The 17,523-nt window shown below is 34.9% G+C and overlaps 1 protein-coding gene across 2 annotated transcripts in view; it reads right to left on the bottom strand.

Annotated features, from left to right (window-relative positions):
- Positions 1-3,879: 3,879 nt before the first annotated feature.
- The window catches only part of LOC125076961 (T-box transcription factor TBX20-like), a 30,360-nt gene continuing 16,716 nt past the window's right edge, over positions 3,880-17,523 (bottom strand). Inside the window, exons 3-7 of one of the 2 annotated variants that reach the window (XM_047688716.1) lie at positions 14,653-14,926; positions 14,397-14,561; positions 5,705-5,781; positions 4,986-5,060; positions 3,880-4,898 (exon numbers count right to left, since the gene is read on the bottom strand). In XM_047688716.1, coding sequence (XP_047544672.1) covers positions 4,457-4,898; positions 4,986-5,060; positions 5,705-5,781; positions 14,397-14,561; positions 14,653-14,926 — 1,033 coding nt within the window. In that variant the 3' untranslated portion in view covers positions 3,880-4,456. The remainder of the gene's footprint in view (positions 4,899-4,985; positions 5,061-5,704; positions 5,782-14,396; positions 14,562-14,652; positions 14,927-17,523) is intronic. The other variant, XM_047688717.1, reaches the window with a different exon arrangement.

The raw sequence follows: 17,523 nt of genomic DNA on the forward strand, positions 1-17,523 counted from the left end.
TCGGCGCTTTTCTGTATTTTTGTTTTTAAGAATATTTTGAATGCTGTAGAGCCATCTTTACTGATCTTATTCATATGTATTTTTTTTTATTTAAGTCTCTTAAATAATTGACCGTCAATTAAAAATAAATTATATTTGTTATAACTGTATCAAGTTATTGGTTTTAGTTTGCCTGTTGTTTTATTCTAATTTTTGCGGATGTATAATATAATAAGTCGTAAATTATAGCTATGAATTATTTTAATTTAAATATAAAAGTTATAATATATTTCACGTAATATTTATAAAACTCAATCACAAAATATGTCAGATAGTTACGAGTATTTCTGACGGTTAAAAGAAAATACCTATTGTCGACTCCTCAATACAATAGCTAAGGAGTGCGAATGTTTGCGAAGAGAAAAACCGGAGTGTACACATTCAGGGCACGTTCATCCGGGCCGGAGCCGCAGTTAAAAGCGGATTATGAGCGGAGTGGCCAATAACACGGTATTACGTGCGATACGCCCTCTGCCCAAGAAGCCTGTCGATAATCCATCTCGTACGCTTTGTTTTGAGAGCATGATGAGAAAACCCTCGTAAGATATAATAGGACTGAGATCTTATGTTTCATATATATAACATTTTATACTTATTTGTAAACCAGTCTTTATAATAACTAGATATAATTTCTATGCTTTCGGTCCTACTGTAATGTTTGTCGTTCGTTTTATTCTTAGTTACAAACAATGTTCGAAGTTTACATCGTAATAAAAGTCATTTATCATATGAGAGATTATACGACAGCGAAATGAGAAACTCAGTGAGATGGCAAATTCAATCAGACCATGTCGAAAGTACGGCGTCATTCGAACAATTTCTACGATTGAAAACAGTTTTACAAGCAATAAATTCCTGCAGCCACGTCGGTGGGTACAACATTTATTAGCTACAATCCAGATTAGATTAGCGTTGCATCCCTCTAGTCCGGGACCCTCGGGAGATGAAATTTGTCCTAGTAATGTGGCCACGCGCCGAACTAATTCGATGGAGACGACCCTTCCTCTATGTGACTCGAATGTCGCCTCGCCACTGTTTCATTTTAATTGAATAGTTGGCGTGGGGTGGCGTTGTTTTCCTAGATAACTTTATAGTCGCTTTGCATAATTGCGGGTCGTGTCGCTCTAATTTGTTACAATTTCGCAATCTGTCACGCTTTGTCTCTGACATAAATCAGCGATTGTTCGCCAGCAATAAAAGCAAATGTTAAGTGAAATCTTACTGTCATTCTCTCCGCGAACATTTTAACGACAAGCTCGATTCATACATTTCGTAGTATTATTTTGTTTCGTTTTTATCAGATTTATAGATAATAGTGGAGGTAATATTTATTCGTGATTTTCGTTCTCACTCAGGTACCATTAACACGAAAATAACAATTACTAATAAGATAGCTTTTTATTGACATGAATTTATTTAGTTCAATTATTATTTCTCATTCAAACGATAGCAATTTGAATTGCTGTGGTACAATTTCGGGTTGAAGAGTGAGAGAGCCAGTTTAATTACTTTTACATTTGACAAAACATCTAAGATACTGTGCTTGGCACCGCATTGACATTGTCCGAAGCTATTTATGATTCTCTCTGTGCCAGTGTTTCTGGGAGAAAGTGAACTTACACCACTCCTTCCTTAAAGGTGTTGCAGATGTCCATGGGCGGTGGTACTCACTTTCCATCAGGTGAGCCTACTATTCGTTTGCGACGTATATCAAAAACAAGACTGTCCATTTATTAGTCTATCTTCCTAAATCGAATAAAAATCCCAGTTTGGATGACAAGTAAAAATATTAAAAATAAACTTGATTTGGAAACTTAATTCCTCACAAAGTATATGCTTATCCAATTACATTTATGTGTATACTAATACCAAACTATCAACAGCGAATTTTCCAAACTCAACAGTTGTTTAAGCCGATTGAATGTAACTCCTCACGCCATCTACCGGTGTTTGCTTGGACAACTACAAACCGGTTCTCATGACCCCGGGCCTACTTAATGTAGAGTTACATATCTATATGAAACATCAATGAAAATATAGAGTAAATTATATGTTTTCTTGAATGCCTGTCAATGGTAGAGACTAGTGACGACTGAGAAATATTTTGTCGTGAGTTTGATTGCCGCTCCGATATTCCTATTACGCTTCTAATGTATTAGGTTTAGCTATTGTTCTTTTGAATCGTTTTATAGTGGAAAATCATTACATTAGATAATGATAAGTTGGTCTGGTTGTTATGGCAAATTCTATAAAAGTAAAAAAATATATAATTAGAATAATATTAATTTAAATAATTCACTCACTGATATTTATTTCATTTAGGATTAATAGAAACATCATACGCGATTACTGCTGATACCACTGCTATAGAATAATAGGCTGTAAATGTCCCACTTCTGAGATCTTCATTTGGGGATAAGGTTTGGAGACAATTCCATCACGTTCCAATACGGGTTGGTGACACATGCAACTTTTGCACGAAGTTTTCCTTTCAGTGATGCATGCGTTCTAACCATTCGGCTCATAAACGCTAAAAAAAAACACCTAATTCTTGTAATTACATACTTTTAGGCCAGGTCTGGTATATACTCAGATAAATTATTATTTTTACTGTTATTATTGAATTTACGTAATAATCATACTTTTAATTTTTATATCATATAAGAGCGACACTGTTACTTTTTGAATTGGTAGATGAAGTGTAGCAAGCGATTACTGATTTAGTATTGGATAAATCTAATTCCTTAAAAATTCACTGCCTTGATAATAATATGCGAAATAATTCGCGAGACGATTATATTTTATATGAAGTGATACGTAGGTACTGTTTTATATTAATTATTCAAATTGCTATAGTTTTAATAAATACTTTGACTTTTGTTAAGTATTTTAAAGTTTTACTAAGTATTGTTGTTTTTGCGGTTTGTAGGACGAGTAACCCAGTGTAACTTCTTTCAAAAGGTACATAATATCTTCGTTCTTAAGGTTGGTGACACATTGGCGATCTAAGAAATGAGATATAATATTTTTAGTTATTATAAAGCTGTTTCACCGGTCAGAAAGTAGCGTGTTAATTGTAAGTATTTTCTGACGTTGTGTGAAATATTTTGCGAGACTTTTGGCCGTAGAGAAAAGAATAATTTTAAAATTGTTTGATAATATTATTTTCTCTTTTGTGATTAAAGAAGAATTCTCTCTGATCAGAATGATAAAATTTACCATTATCTACATTTATAGTTATTTTCGTTTAGATTCTTTGACTGATTACGAGGATCGTGGGGAGTTGCTTTATGCGGATAGCTTAGATTATTTATGCGTACAACTAGATAGAATGTCGCAGTACAAAAGAACTAAAATAGACGAGCCAACTTGGTGTGCATGACGCTTGACACAAGCTAAACATCATCCTACTTTACTAGTGTGCCTGTACTTAGTATAACTTTTAGGCTATTTTTTCGACTATTATCGGCTTTGACGGTCTTTCTAGTAAATATAAAAGACTTGGTGATAGCTTGGGTGTTCACTCAGCAAACATCTAAATCATCTGAAGTCTGTCATCTGAAATCATGAGTGTAATTCAAAACCTACTCCAAAGTTATTTGTATTTTTTTTGTTGAGGAAAAATATATCTATGATTATTAATAGATATTCTTTGTCTTCTCTTCGAATACTTTCAAGATTTGCTTACATACCTGAACTACGTACAACTCTTGTAAGTGCGACAGATTAAATAAAAATAAAACAAGTTATTATATGTTAACAAACATTTAATTTTTTATTCATTATCAATATATTATTTATAATAATTATAATTTAACTACATAGTTAATATAGGTACTTCTATTTGTCCATTTATGATACCACAGAGTACCTTAAACACAGACAGCAAGTATATCTACATTTTAATTATAATATCTATCTTACTACAAACAGCTAATTTGAAATATTATGATTTCTTTTGTATTGCACATTTCACCAACCGACTTAAATCATTTGCCAACTTAAGAATAATTTGAAACTACCGGACATGTCGAAATATTTCACCAAAAGTTTTAAATTGTTACAAATGTTACTTTATTAAATGTATCGATCTTATTGTGAAAGTAAAATCAGCTAAAATAATATAATTAGGAACATAATATTATTCTATAACAACAATAATTACAACCTTAAGCTAAATTTAAATATTTTATTTTACAATATTGTACACAATGATTGGCGACACTGCGGACCTATTGTCTATAGAATTCACTCGCGAATGCAGAAGCACTATTCATTGTTTTTGTAATTAAATATGAAATGTACTAAAACTCAAACGTGCTACTATAACACAGCGTCGCCAAATTAAACTTCGAGTTCATAAAAAAGCATTTACAGAGATCGTTATTAACCAGTCGCTGTCACATAACGGAATGCACTAAGTGGGACTGTGCGGCGGGTGCGGAGTGTGCGGGGCGTGCGGGGGGAGCGGCGTGTGAGGCAAGGAGTGGGGGCTCGCATCACGTAATGAGTCCGGGGAAGATCCGGGCGAAGCACGTCGCGGCGGGTAAGGCGAGAACCGATGCTGAGACAGCGGTGGTACACTGCCAGGGTATACCGGACGCGGCAGCTGCAACCCGGATCCAGAAGCAAGATGCTGTTGCGCCAGTAGTTGCGGCGCCAAGCACGCCCACTGACCCCAGAGAGCCGCCGCCGGAACGCCGTACAATGGGTACGCAGCACGCAAGAACAGTTGAGACCGAGCCGCAAGTATCGCTTTTTCTTCCAGAGTTAGGTTGTTGTTGTGCTGGTCCAAATCGAACGGCCGTAACGGAGACCTTAAATAATGCTGTTCCGCTAGCATAGACTCCATCGTTTCCCTGCAAAAGTTTGAAAATTACTTAGGATTTTGCCATTTTGCAAATATACTAAACTTAAAGTACATATAATTGTATCTAGTTATCTACCTAGAATTGGCAGCGCTGTAGCGCGCGTCATCGGGGAAGACGGGTGTTCTTTCGTGCTCCCCCGTGATATAGAATCTCAAAAAGAAACAAATTCAAAATAAAACAAACGTAACCAACAAAACGTAATTAAGTCGTTTACACAGGAAGCGGCAACTTGTATTAACACAAATAACGACTATGAGAAATCGTAACAAAATTGTAAACCATCGAGCAATGTAAAGCGATTCCACATTTATCTCGATTCGATTACTAAGAGTTAGAGATAGACTCGTAATTGAGTAGGCACAGGCATCAATCAGTGTCGCTGCGCTTGTTTCTGAGAGCGTGTCCGATGCTCGATTAGAGAACAGATACCAAATTCTGTCATACCCGTAATGAGGACTAATGCTCGCGGCCGAGTGAATGATATGCGGTGAGCATACCAGTAGGTGATTATTATCGTTCTTTCGCGCTGATACAGTTGACAATTTTTGTGCTGGCAACCGTTTGCAATTCTTAAGAAAGTAAATTCTAACATACACAGCATTTAATAATATGATTGACAATTAAATGTAGAATTAAATATAATAATTGTTGTGTTGTAACACAGAGGTTGCCAATTTTTTTTTCTAGCGGAGAGCTTTACACACGCTCGAATTTATAATCTTAAACTCTATATAAAATCTATATATTGTAATATAATGATAATGTTAATTTGAATAATACAAATAAATATATACCTCTCAAATTCTGTGAGACGCGAAGAATCCCGAAATCCCTTAGCAAATGGATTACTGTCGATTTTGAGTTTAGTAATCTGTAACAAAAATAAATAACGTTATTCCTCTTTATACTTTGTATTTCTTGCTTGGTTGGTTTATGGATAAACTATGTTAGATTTAATAACAAATGTCGTATAAAATAAAAATATTTTTTTTATTAAAAAGCGTCTAAATTTTAACTGCAATTTAGTACCAATTACATTATAAAATTTGTATTTTTTAAATATGATTTGAAACTTTTATTATTTAAATTTAATAAAATAATAAAAACATATATATATGTATTGTTTGAATATATGACTACTTATAATTAATTTAAACTCGCTGTTAAGTACTAGTTGTAGACGTGATATTACTTGTATAAAAATATATATTATTTAACGAAAATGATAATGATAAAGTAACTACTGACGAATTTTATCGTTTGAGCCTATAGTATATAATTATGTGTTCGTATGTAGTAGCTTTATAAATTTCTTGGAATCCAAGCGGAATTAAGTCGATGCACTCATAAAATACTCTGTTGATTTAGGTACAGTCGGAGGTGTTAAAAAATGTGTTTGGCAGAGGCCAAGTACTGTGATGAGAAATCGCCCCCTCGCTGCGCGGGCGCTCCCGCTGGGACCTCTATACAATTTGTAAATAATATTTACGACAAATCTCCCGCGAACCCGATGCCATTCAAATGGCACTCAATCGCCTAATATCCGAACAGTTAAAAGCAAGTTAATAATAAAATACTGTTTATACTGTTTTGACAGAGCTTTTGCTTCTTGTTAAAAAGCAAAAGCTTAACATAAAGGTAACCAGGTTAAAGCAATCAAACATTTTACTCGTCCCCGTAAATATAGAGCTATATTTTTTGTCCGAATACAATAACAAATAGATAACTGTTATTGTATTCTTTCTTCAATTTCAACTTCTTAATTTTACCTATCAATGAATAAAACTGTAAATATTGGATTTGTTTTTAGAAACTCTGAGACCAAAATCAAATCAAAACATTCATTTCAAGATTATTAGTTAGTCTAAGCGAACAGAAATAACCGAATATCACATATTGTGAGTGATATGTTGAAAGATAATGATCTAGTTTAAGATAAAATAATATTCGTTATTCTAAATCAATATATCAAGCAAGCTATTTGTATTATTGGTTCTGAAAATCAATTTAGTTCATGAAGCTTAAATTGGTTTTGAAATTTCTACAAAATGTTCAATAGAATTGCCAAGTCAATTGGCGAAGTGTGAATTCGGCATTGCGGTATTTGCAATAAACAAGTCATCGGGCAGCCATCGAGCTCATGTCAATCTTTCAGCAATGCGTGTAGCGGCGGCCGGCGACGCGCCAGTAATTATCTGCCGAGTGATCCCGCACTATGCGAGCTGCTGAGCTATTCTAGCAGACATAAGCGCTACAACCTCGTCTCGCATGTTTTATTGTCCTCTTTGCTTAAGTGCTACAGCGCTGCAAATGTCACGAAGTACACGAGTGTTCCACTTGACTCGCCTACCTACACACGAGTTAATTGCATGGTATTTTGACAAGTTCGCACTAGACAGGTAATTTAGGACGATGAACTCGACGAATGAACGTCGGAAATTGCAACGTTAACGATATTCACTGAAAAAATATTTCAATTTTTTCAAACGTTTCAAAAATATTTCAAGCGGCGACGATTAAACGCTTATTTTACTGTTAAAAATGTTTATGAATCTGTTTGATCTTACGTCAAGACGGCGCGTTAATCTACGAAACGTCTTGATAAAGTCGCATAGTATTGTTCCAGATCAAAAGGAACAATAAACATTACGATATATTGACCGATATATGTCAAGTGTTCGTGTTCTGTTAGTGAGGAATTTAATAGAAGTATCTAATTAATACGAAAATAATACGACTTTTAACTATTGCAACTCTTAAATTAGTAATGAACCTTTGTGTCTTGAAGACGAGTAACTATTTACAGTCTCGTTCAGTATTCACTTTAAATCTAACTTTATAATTAATGCATAGTCATTTGAGGTGAATAGGATTTGAGAGACACAATGAGGTCTCGTATCACGGTACGGACATGTTTCTTCGCCCCTCGGAGTGAAAGAGGACCAGGGATGAGGTGTCGAGGGTCACACAGCTACTTACAATTGCACGCCCACCTGGCAAGCTATTGACTACAATGGCGTCTCTCGCGCATGCGCCCCGTGTAATAAATGCGCCTACGATCAGGTAGCTCAAATATTGTCCTATTCTAATTATATATGTGGTGGCGTTAAGTACTTAAATACGTGTAAGTTGTTCTGATCATAGCTTAAATAATGATGTAAATAAATTGGCCATCAATCGCTTAATATGCAGATAAAACGTTTAAAAGTCAATACATTATTGAAATACTCTTTAGACAGAGGTTTTGCATTTTTTTATATAAAGTGATAAAATATTATAGAATGTTGTGAATCGATTTACTCGTAAGATTTTTTTTTGCAATATTGTATGTCACCCTCGTTCGTATTTGAAAAATATATAGTTTTATGCAACACGATATGTTAGAACACGTGAATGTTTATCGTCCATCGTAATCTCGTATCGTGCTCGTGCTTGGGACGGATGAAATTTTGCGACGATTTACCACTTACCCATATTTGGGCAGTGTAGTGGAATAAGCTCAAATCCATCTTCCTTAAGAAAAGACTGTGGCACGTTTGCACATTACTTTTGATATGAAAAGTTTTAATATTTTATAAGAAGTATAAATATGGTGACCATATTATAAATGGTATTATAATGACAAATTGAATTGTTTTATTAAAATAGGGTACATACGTACAACGTAACGCACTTGAGTAATGAATGAATCGCTTTCACGTAACAGACGTTTATTAGATTTAGTACAAACATAAGGACGAGGCGTGTCAAAACAACCTAATTTAAGTATCAACAAACGTTCTCCTTGGGCGGCGTGCCGCGCTCGCTCACTGACAACATTAAAGGCGCCTTAATGACATTATTCCCGGGCGGGAGACAAAAAACTTACAGAAAAAAGCGTTAAGACGAGGTGAATTTATATAGACGAGGTTAACTTACTGCGCCTGCGCATGCATAGTTAATATAGAAATTTTAATAATGCCATTATTTATTGCCAACATTCTCAGAAACGATATCATATAGAAGGTACATTTGGTGTTACATTCGTAAAAAAAATTAAGATTATTTAGTAATAATAATAACCTAGAACTTTATTAAAAATCGCAATCATTGTAAAACTAAAATTGTCGTAGGTATTTAATATTTAACAAAACTGAAACAAATATCCTTGCGGGTTTGGCTTGTAAGCTTATTTTAAAATGAAAAATAAAGAATCATTCGTGTAAACATGGCGGTACGAGGAAGGGGACATGACAGCAACATTCTAGGGAATAAATAAATGTCACGTTACCACGACCGTTCTCCTTATAGTTGTATTGATTGATATAGGGCGCAGTCTGATGTACGGGATTGTAGCTCTTAACTGTTAACTGTTTTACTGCTAATTTAACATCAACATTATTTATATTTTTAATATGATATCACTTTGACCACAATTTATAAAAATAATTCAAATTAAATTCGAACCGTTGTACAATTAAACCAAATAAATAAAAGTTTATTTTTACTATGTACGTATATATTTTTATTTAATTTTTTCCTTGCACTAGAAAAATTGTGCATCTTAAAAATTAATTAACTAAGTAAGTATTTGTTTGAAAATGTCGAAGATTCATTAACGTTAATCTCAATGTTAACGTATGTAAGTAGATATCTAAAGTTTCAGTGATTATAGGAATTGCGGTAAGACAATAAATTTAAAACGGCCAACAGCTGCGGGAGCTGTAAACGACGATTTCGAGAATGCAATGCTTTATTATTTTGCAAGTGTTCCGAAATTACGGCCGATGCATGTGGCATCGGTAAGTAGGTGAAGCCCGTTACATTCCTTCCTTTTATTTATTATAAATAAACTTGTGCTAATATGAGCATTTAAAGGTTACATTATCGGCTATTAACATTAAAACAATCAAGAATTATTTAAACTAATAATTATTTCATAAATTTAATAACTTTTAAGTCGAAATGCATGCGAGATGTCCGAACAAAAGGAGTGTTTATAGCTCATCTTCTTCGTCCAGTAATTCGATAAGTTGTAAACTTTCCCGTATTGTGCCGATCGAGAGAATAAAAGATATTTCATGTAAATTGTATAATTCATCAGCAATTTCATTTGCAATCCTTACTAGTACTCTACTCATCCACATAATTTGCAGTCGATATTTCTATCAATTAAATATTTATAATTTTTTTGTTATCATTATTTATTAATTGAAAATTAAAATCATTCGTTTTATTAATTTCCATATTAAAAATGTTGATTTAATATTGAATCCCGTCGGAAGTTCCTCTAAGCTGAGTCAAAAGATCTCTTAATGGGCCCACAGTTAATATGAGGTCGACCTTACATTCGTGTCCGTAATCACGACTGTAGATTCTAAAGATCAGTGAGTAGGCGATCTGCCACATTTCAATACAAAAACAGTTTTTATAAACAATTTACATCAAGTTACAACGGTGGTGAGAAAATAAACAGAATTGAAATGACATACGTCAAAGTCAAATCTACGGTTGGTTACATGTGGTACAGATTAAAAATGTGATAATTGTAAAGTGCTCTTAAGCTAAAACAAGGTCAATTAATACGAGTATATTTGATTTAGAAAAAAGGTGTGTTGGTAAAGATGACAATTGAAGGAATATATCTACCATATAAAGCAAAAAGTGCTTATTAAAATGCCGTTAATCACTAAGACGAATCTGTATGAGCCTCAATTGAGCAATAATAGCGATGATTGATTTAAAATAAGATATTCATGGTATACTCGATGGTTAGTAAATTATAAATATAAAATATTGATTAAAATTTATTTCATTATATAAAAATTAAGATCGTGTCAAGGAGGTTTATATTTTTCTGTTATTTTACAAATGGTACGAAAAATCTTCTTACTGCATGATAAAATATCATCAGAAATTTATCCTCTACCGTTTATTTGATATGGTTTTTAGTTTATTAAGTAAATGTAAAGCTTAAGCTACGATATATGTATGTAGATCTTTTAAGGTGGCTGGGTGCGCAGACGCAATAAATTCAGACGGGCCGCACACGACGGCTCTGCGTGACGTCACACCTCGCGTGATCGATGGCGAGTGAGAAGGAGATCACGCTTAACCAACCTTAGTCCGACATACCGGGAGAGAATGAGACAGAACACCGATAAATAATTTCATGTTAAATTATTTTAAATCCTCTCATAAGCAAGTACGTTGACTTCTTGTATTTTGAATATCATATTATTCGTTTAATTATATTATTATAAATATAATTTGCTTAGTAATATCAACGATTTAGATCGGATGCGAGAGTTCGGTTCAATGTTTTATGTTTAAACGTGCAAAGTTACGCTGAACATAAAGCTCAAGTGTGTGCGAAGCAATGACCTTATAGATAAATCATTAGTCATTTACGATATAATCGAGAAATATTAATAGCAGCACGTTGACAAATATAAAAGGATCGTATTCATAAGAATGAATCGATTATTTGAAGAGAAAAAGAAGTGAGGGCGAGAGGTGCGCGGCGCGGAGGAGGGACACTCGTGACACCTGACCGCAGCCATTTTGGCCCGTGAAATATGTTTATTTGTCATGGCTGCCCTTTGTTATTGAAATTGTGTTTGCCTTTACTCCTTCTTTATATTGTTCGATTATGTCTGAGTAGAACTCGTTTGTGGATGTTCAATGTGAGAATAGCCTCGGATTGAAGATTTTAGAATATTGATTGTTGATACTGAGAAATGAGAAATAAATTTCAATTAAGTAGCTATTGAGCGTGTTTACGCATCTACGTACGTTTACGTACGGCTGATTAGGCGCAGTTATTTTCGTGATTATCTCCTTTAGACGTGTAATATTCTAAAGGTATGACTAACGAAACTGTTGGCTCGATCTCTCTAATCGCTATATTGTGTTTTCTATGTGTACTTGAAGTACACATAGAAAACACAATAAGTATTGAAAGTAATTTATGCACAGTCACTTGTGTTCCTAAAGATTTTACGTAAACAAATATTTATTAGATAATACGCTTAGGGATAAACATGTTTGAACAGTCGATCCGTCACGCCAGGTTGCCATCCGCGAGTTTTTTTTCCGTTCTTCCTCAACAGAGCAATCGATCTTAACAAATTCACTAGTCATCGGTTATTAAAAAACGCATTGTGTGTCGAGGACGCGTAAACTCTTACAAACATTGTCACCTCACCCCGAGTTGAATCCGGGACAAAAGATTGTTCACAAAACGAACGACTGTGTGGTGGGTGTAAAATGTTAAATATTAAAGCAGGTTCGTCGCTTTCCCGGGAAACCACCCCGCGGCGCGCGTCCTCGGCGACGTCGAGTCTCACGGCAAATGCACAAAAAATATACTTCACATATTTTTAAAGATTTTATCTCATCTCATATCAACGTTCCAATATGATAAAGCACCAATAATGATGTTATATTTTGAATCGATTTTATAACCAACGTGAATAAATTTTATTGACACATTTTGTAAAGTTGTTACATTGTTTATTACAAATATGTATGTACTTGTACTTATAATAAAAATGCTAATTTTATTAAATATCCCCAAAGTACGAGCGCGATGGCTTGGTGGATAGACTAATTGAACGTTTACCGAAGATTCATGGTTGAATTCGGGCAAGCGCCGCTGTTCTTAATTTGCGTATTATCAACTTGCGCTCCAAGGTGAAAATATCGTGTTGAGACTTCGAAATGTGTCTTAACCGACCAACTCTCACTGAAGCAACGTTATGAAATAAGGGAGGCCTTTGTCCATCTGTGGGATATTTACGGGATTAATTATCTGTACTTTACAATTAAGAATAATAACTTTAACTAAGTATAATTAAAAGATCAAAACCTTAAAATGATAATTGTAATAAATTTTCACGAATACCTTAAAAAATATGTGTAAGTGAATTATCTTTATTTTTTAGTGATAATAGTTTATAAATGTTTTAGATTCACCGATTAAACCAAGCGACAAACACTTTATAAATTTGTTGTCAAAAATAGAATTATGTGGGTATAAGACGTATCGGTCGGCGCAGGTGCAAACACGTTAAGTGTGCTCTTATTGTTGTAAGGGATTGGGTTATCAGTGACACTATCTCCGCGTTCGACAAATGTTTAAGCTGTCAGAGTTGTGACGTCAGCCAAATCGTAGCTGCGCCCGCGCTGGCTTGTCGTGATCAAAGAGTCGATACCACTTTAAAGTTTTATTTTTATTATGACATTTTTTTTGTAAAATATTACTTTTATTATTATATAATTTTGGTTGCTTATATAGAATACTAATTAATATTTATATTATCGACTAACTCTGATTGAAAAACGATATATTCCGTTAGTAGTCCAATAGGCTTTGGCTGTAAATCTAGTTGTGCGTTAGAATCAATAGTTATCAATAACCCTGCCCTGGGGAGTCATTCCTACGGCTAATCGTATAGACGAAACCATTTAGTAGAGCAAGCAAACTATTGTCTATGGTAAAGGAGTTTGTTAAAGGTTAAAATTATATGAAATAAATATTCAATAAAATCTTACACATATTGCCTGATATTAATTAACGAATTGTCCAAACATGAGTCGGAGTTAATATTTTAAGAAAACCGAAACACGAGAGCTAATTAACGGGCGAATGAAGATTTATGTAGCCCGTTGTCGATATAAAGTAACGCTTCCTTTATGAACCTCAAAACGTCCTAATTACTGCGCGGGAGAAAACAAAACGAGAAATTGTGACGCCCAAACGCTCTTGTGACAGGGAATTAATTGCTCGTGGCGACACATGCAGCGTGTGGATACGGGTGGGCTTAGCGGTACCACAAGCGGAGCGGGAAACGAATCGACCCTTTTGTGCCACTATGGTAGCAGTCTGATATCAGTTCCTTATGTATTGAATTATACCAGTGTATTTATATATAAAGTTTTGTTTATACTTTTTTAAATAGATCAGGACATTTACAGGTTAACCCGTTTTGTTAACCCTAAAATATAATTGGAATTAAAAATTTTAATGGCGCTGAGTCGGTGACTGTAAAATATTGTTTAACAAACGTATGTAATGTGAGATTTTTGAGCGGTTGAGATGTAACAAGAAAATCCATTAGCATCGATAGACCGTCGATGCTCAATCGAGTCAGACAGTGGTATATTTAGCTCGGTGAAAACTTGAATCGTCAGCACGCGGCCATCACCCGCGCTGTCCGTCCATCGTCGGCGTCGCCCTCGGTGGCCGGTTGATAAACAAAAAATTATGTGCTACCTCCCTTTGTTCAGACTGGACATACCTTTCAGCGAGATGCAATTAGTGCGCCAGAAATAGATTACGTCGATAGTCAGCCGACAACTCGTTGCAATTTCAAACGTTTGCTCCTCTGATCTATTTTAGAAATCGAATGATACCCAACAAATGATGCCAAATAAAACAGTGGACATCTTATTTATGACCATCCAGACCGAGCTCGGGCAGACTATGTTACAGTATGTACTTACAAGTTGGTTCTGGTAGGCGGTGACTGCAGTAAACACGCATTCAGGAAAAATGAACGTCTTGAACTCTTCTTGCTCGAGGTCTGTTATCGGTGCGTTTATAGCACCTTCCCGTCTCAAGACTAGGTGGATACGAGGCTGATACTTGTGCATCGAATTCAACACCAACTGTGAAAAAATACATACATATTATCTAATAAATTATTAATTTTCAAAACGTTATTTCATAAAGTACGAATAAAGGAAAACAATTCATCACCTGTCCATTTTTATCCATCTCATTGTTGGTGAGCTTGACTTTCTCAAAGGAGACGACCTGCTTCCTTAGTTGATCGCCGGAGAAGGGTGAGTCGGGGTGCGGGTAGAGGCGCGCGGGCGCGGGTGGGTCGGCCTTGCCCGCCACCAGCCACGAGGAGCGGTGGTATGCGTAGCGGTAGCGCTTGCCGTCCACCGGCACCACGTCCAGCAACACCGCGTATCTCGCCTCAGCGCGGCACCCCGCGAACGATACACGAACAGTCGGGAACATGCGTCTGTCGATAGTTATATTTGTTAAAACAAAGTAAACTGAGATCTATAAGCATTTCAAGCATTGATATATCGAAAGACTTTAATAATTATAAAAAAGTATAAAAAATGTGCCCCTAATTTAGACTATTATTTTTAATTTAGCATAAAAGGCAAGTCAAAGGTATTAGTTGCATATTTTTCTTTTATTTTATCGACTTCCTCGTTCTATTGTTTTGTTAAAGCGTATATTTTCACATTAACGCAATTATTCGATAATTACTTGCATGAGTTAAAATTATCGCCTGCTGAAACCGGCACCAATCGTCTTTGCTCATTAGAGGTTAGGTTATCGCAAATTATCGCAAATAATAACAGCAACGTTGCCTTATAAGTTTGCTTTTATGATATACCTTGTAATTTTATATTTAACATTTAGTAGCGGATATTTTAAACATTTCTAATATAAGAAATACATTAATATGATATTTATAATATTACGTAGCGTCATAGGATGTCAAAATTGATAAATATATACCACAAAAAAAGTACTAACAATATTAGGGACAAAAACTACTAGCAATCATTAGAGCCTAAAATAGTCCAACAGTAGTAAAAAAACACACAAATACATATAATTATATCAGAACAGCTCCTATACAACTATCTAGCCCTAGCTCCCCTTCCCCTTCTTAACAGAGACATTCTTTAATGTCTCCTGTTGTAGAAAGATGAATGGGCATTTTTGTATAGGTGTGTTTTAGCTTACTGTTTGTGAAATTGCCTGTGGTTGGCCAAAGTAATGGCTCTTATTACCCTCTTCCCTGTGAATGTGGTTTCCTGGCATTCATTTTTTCCCTAACAAGGAGTGTTATTCGTTTAAAGTTTAACATTTCAAAACACTAATAGTAGCAGTTACTAATGAGGAACAGAACAGCGAAATTGAAATATAAGAAAAAACGATTGAAGATAATAAACTCGTTGTATGAAGAAAGGAGTGTCACAAAAACTGGTGTCGGTAGCGGGCGCGTGTAACACTATCTTCAAATCGACATAAAATGGTAGTCATTGAGGCGGCAAGAGCGGAAACAACAAATCTTTGATGTAAGCTGAGAACAGGAACGTGTAGCGGTCGCTCACTTTTTTGTTAACATTACCAGAAGTGACTCGTATAAAAGCAATTGACAATCTCAATTTGAGCAATGTGAATTATAACGTGACTTGACTCGTGACCCTAAATATAAGGCTAGCCATAGCCTCGATCGTTTAGACCACCCATAAGAATAGTTTTCATTGGATTCCTTATAATTCACAATAGCTATGATTGGTTAAAGATTTGTAATGAAATCTTTACGTTTCACGGTTATAGTCGTGGTAGTTAATACGAGATGTAACAAAGGCAAAGCGTCATTAGCAGTGTACGTTCTAACTATTTTACAACATCGAGGGAGAACGAAAATAAGAATACCATTAATAAGATTTATGCACCTTTAGCCGTGGTCGCGCGCGTCGATTTGTGAGACGCCTCTTATAGCATTCACGATAGTGCAAGTGCGGGCACGGACAATTTCGCGCATGCGTTAATGGCGACACTCGGCGTACACCGATATATATTACCGCAATGATATATTACCACCGACGTCGTCCATCATTCTACCACCCAAAAGTTAGTGGAAAAGCGAGTTGGAGCAAAAGGATTAAGAGACGTGTACGTACACCAGATTTAATGAGCAGATACCGAAGACAGAAATAAGGGGCGACCGTTTTACCGCGTCTCGTTACTGTTACGACATTGTTATATTCCCGTGACGTGATCGAGAAACTTTAATACGACATCATATATCAAAGAATTATAACTGAAATATAGATATTCATATTTAATTTTTTTTTGTAATATTTAAACCTATATTTGATTTCATAATATAGATAAGCAATTATTTTAATATAGATACGGTTTAAAAATAAGCAAAGTGTGTTGTGTCAGTGCGCAAGCGCATTTCATCTTAATTAGAGGCGAGGTGCAAACTCGTCAATCATTGTTTCCCTGCGCGTCGGTTTGATGCATCTCCTCAACGCACTATTGCATATCTCTCGACCATGAATCCCTGTCATATTTCTTTTATTAGAAGGAACCATTTATAAAAGTTCTTACTGATTCATTATCGATATTTTTGGATTTATCTTTGTTTAACAATATTTTGTAATAGATACTTTGCAATATATTTATTAATATATAAACTAGAATGGTTTTAAATTTTTCATGTCATAACATTTTTTCTCATCTCTCAGAAATCTCAGACTCTTTCTTATATATAAATAGTCTTAAGCAACATTATTTTACAAGTGAAGTTTACACAAGTATCCATTAATAGAACTATCTACTATTATTAAACATATTTGAAAAATTTAAGACAATTGGAAAATTGGCATCCGTGTGAACATAAAAGAAAAATGTGAGGAATATCTCGAAAGTCTTACATAAATATAAATTAAGATATTATTCTATGTATGATAACAGAATGGCTATTACAGGATAGGCAGTAAACATTAACGCTATGTTATCACGTCGTGATAGGGCCGCTCGACCAATCAGCGCGCGTCTAATTATACAGAAAAGCGCTTT

Source organism: Vanessa atalanta, chromosome 3 (assembly GCF_905147765.1).
Source record: "Vanessa atalanta chromosome 3, ilVanAtal1.2, whole genome shotgun sequence".
NCBI classification, from domain to species: domain Eukaryota; kingdom Metazoa; phylum Arthropoda; class Insecta; order Lepidoptera; family Nymphalidae; genus Vanessa; species Vanessa atalanta.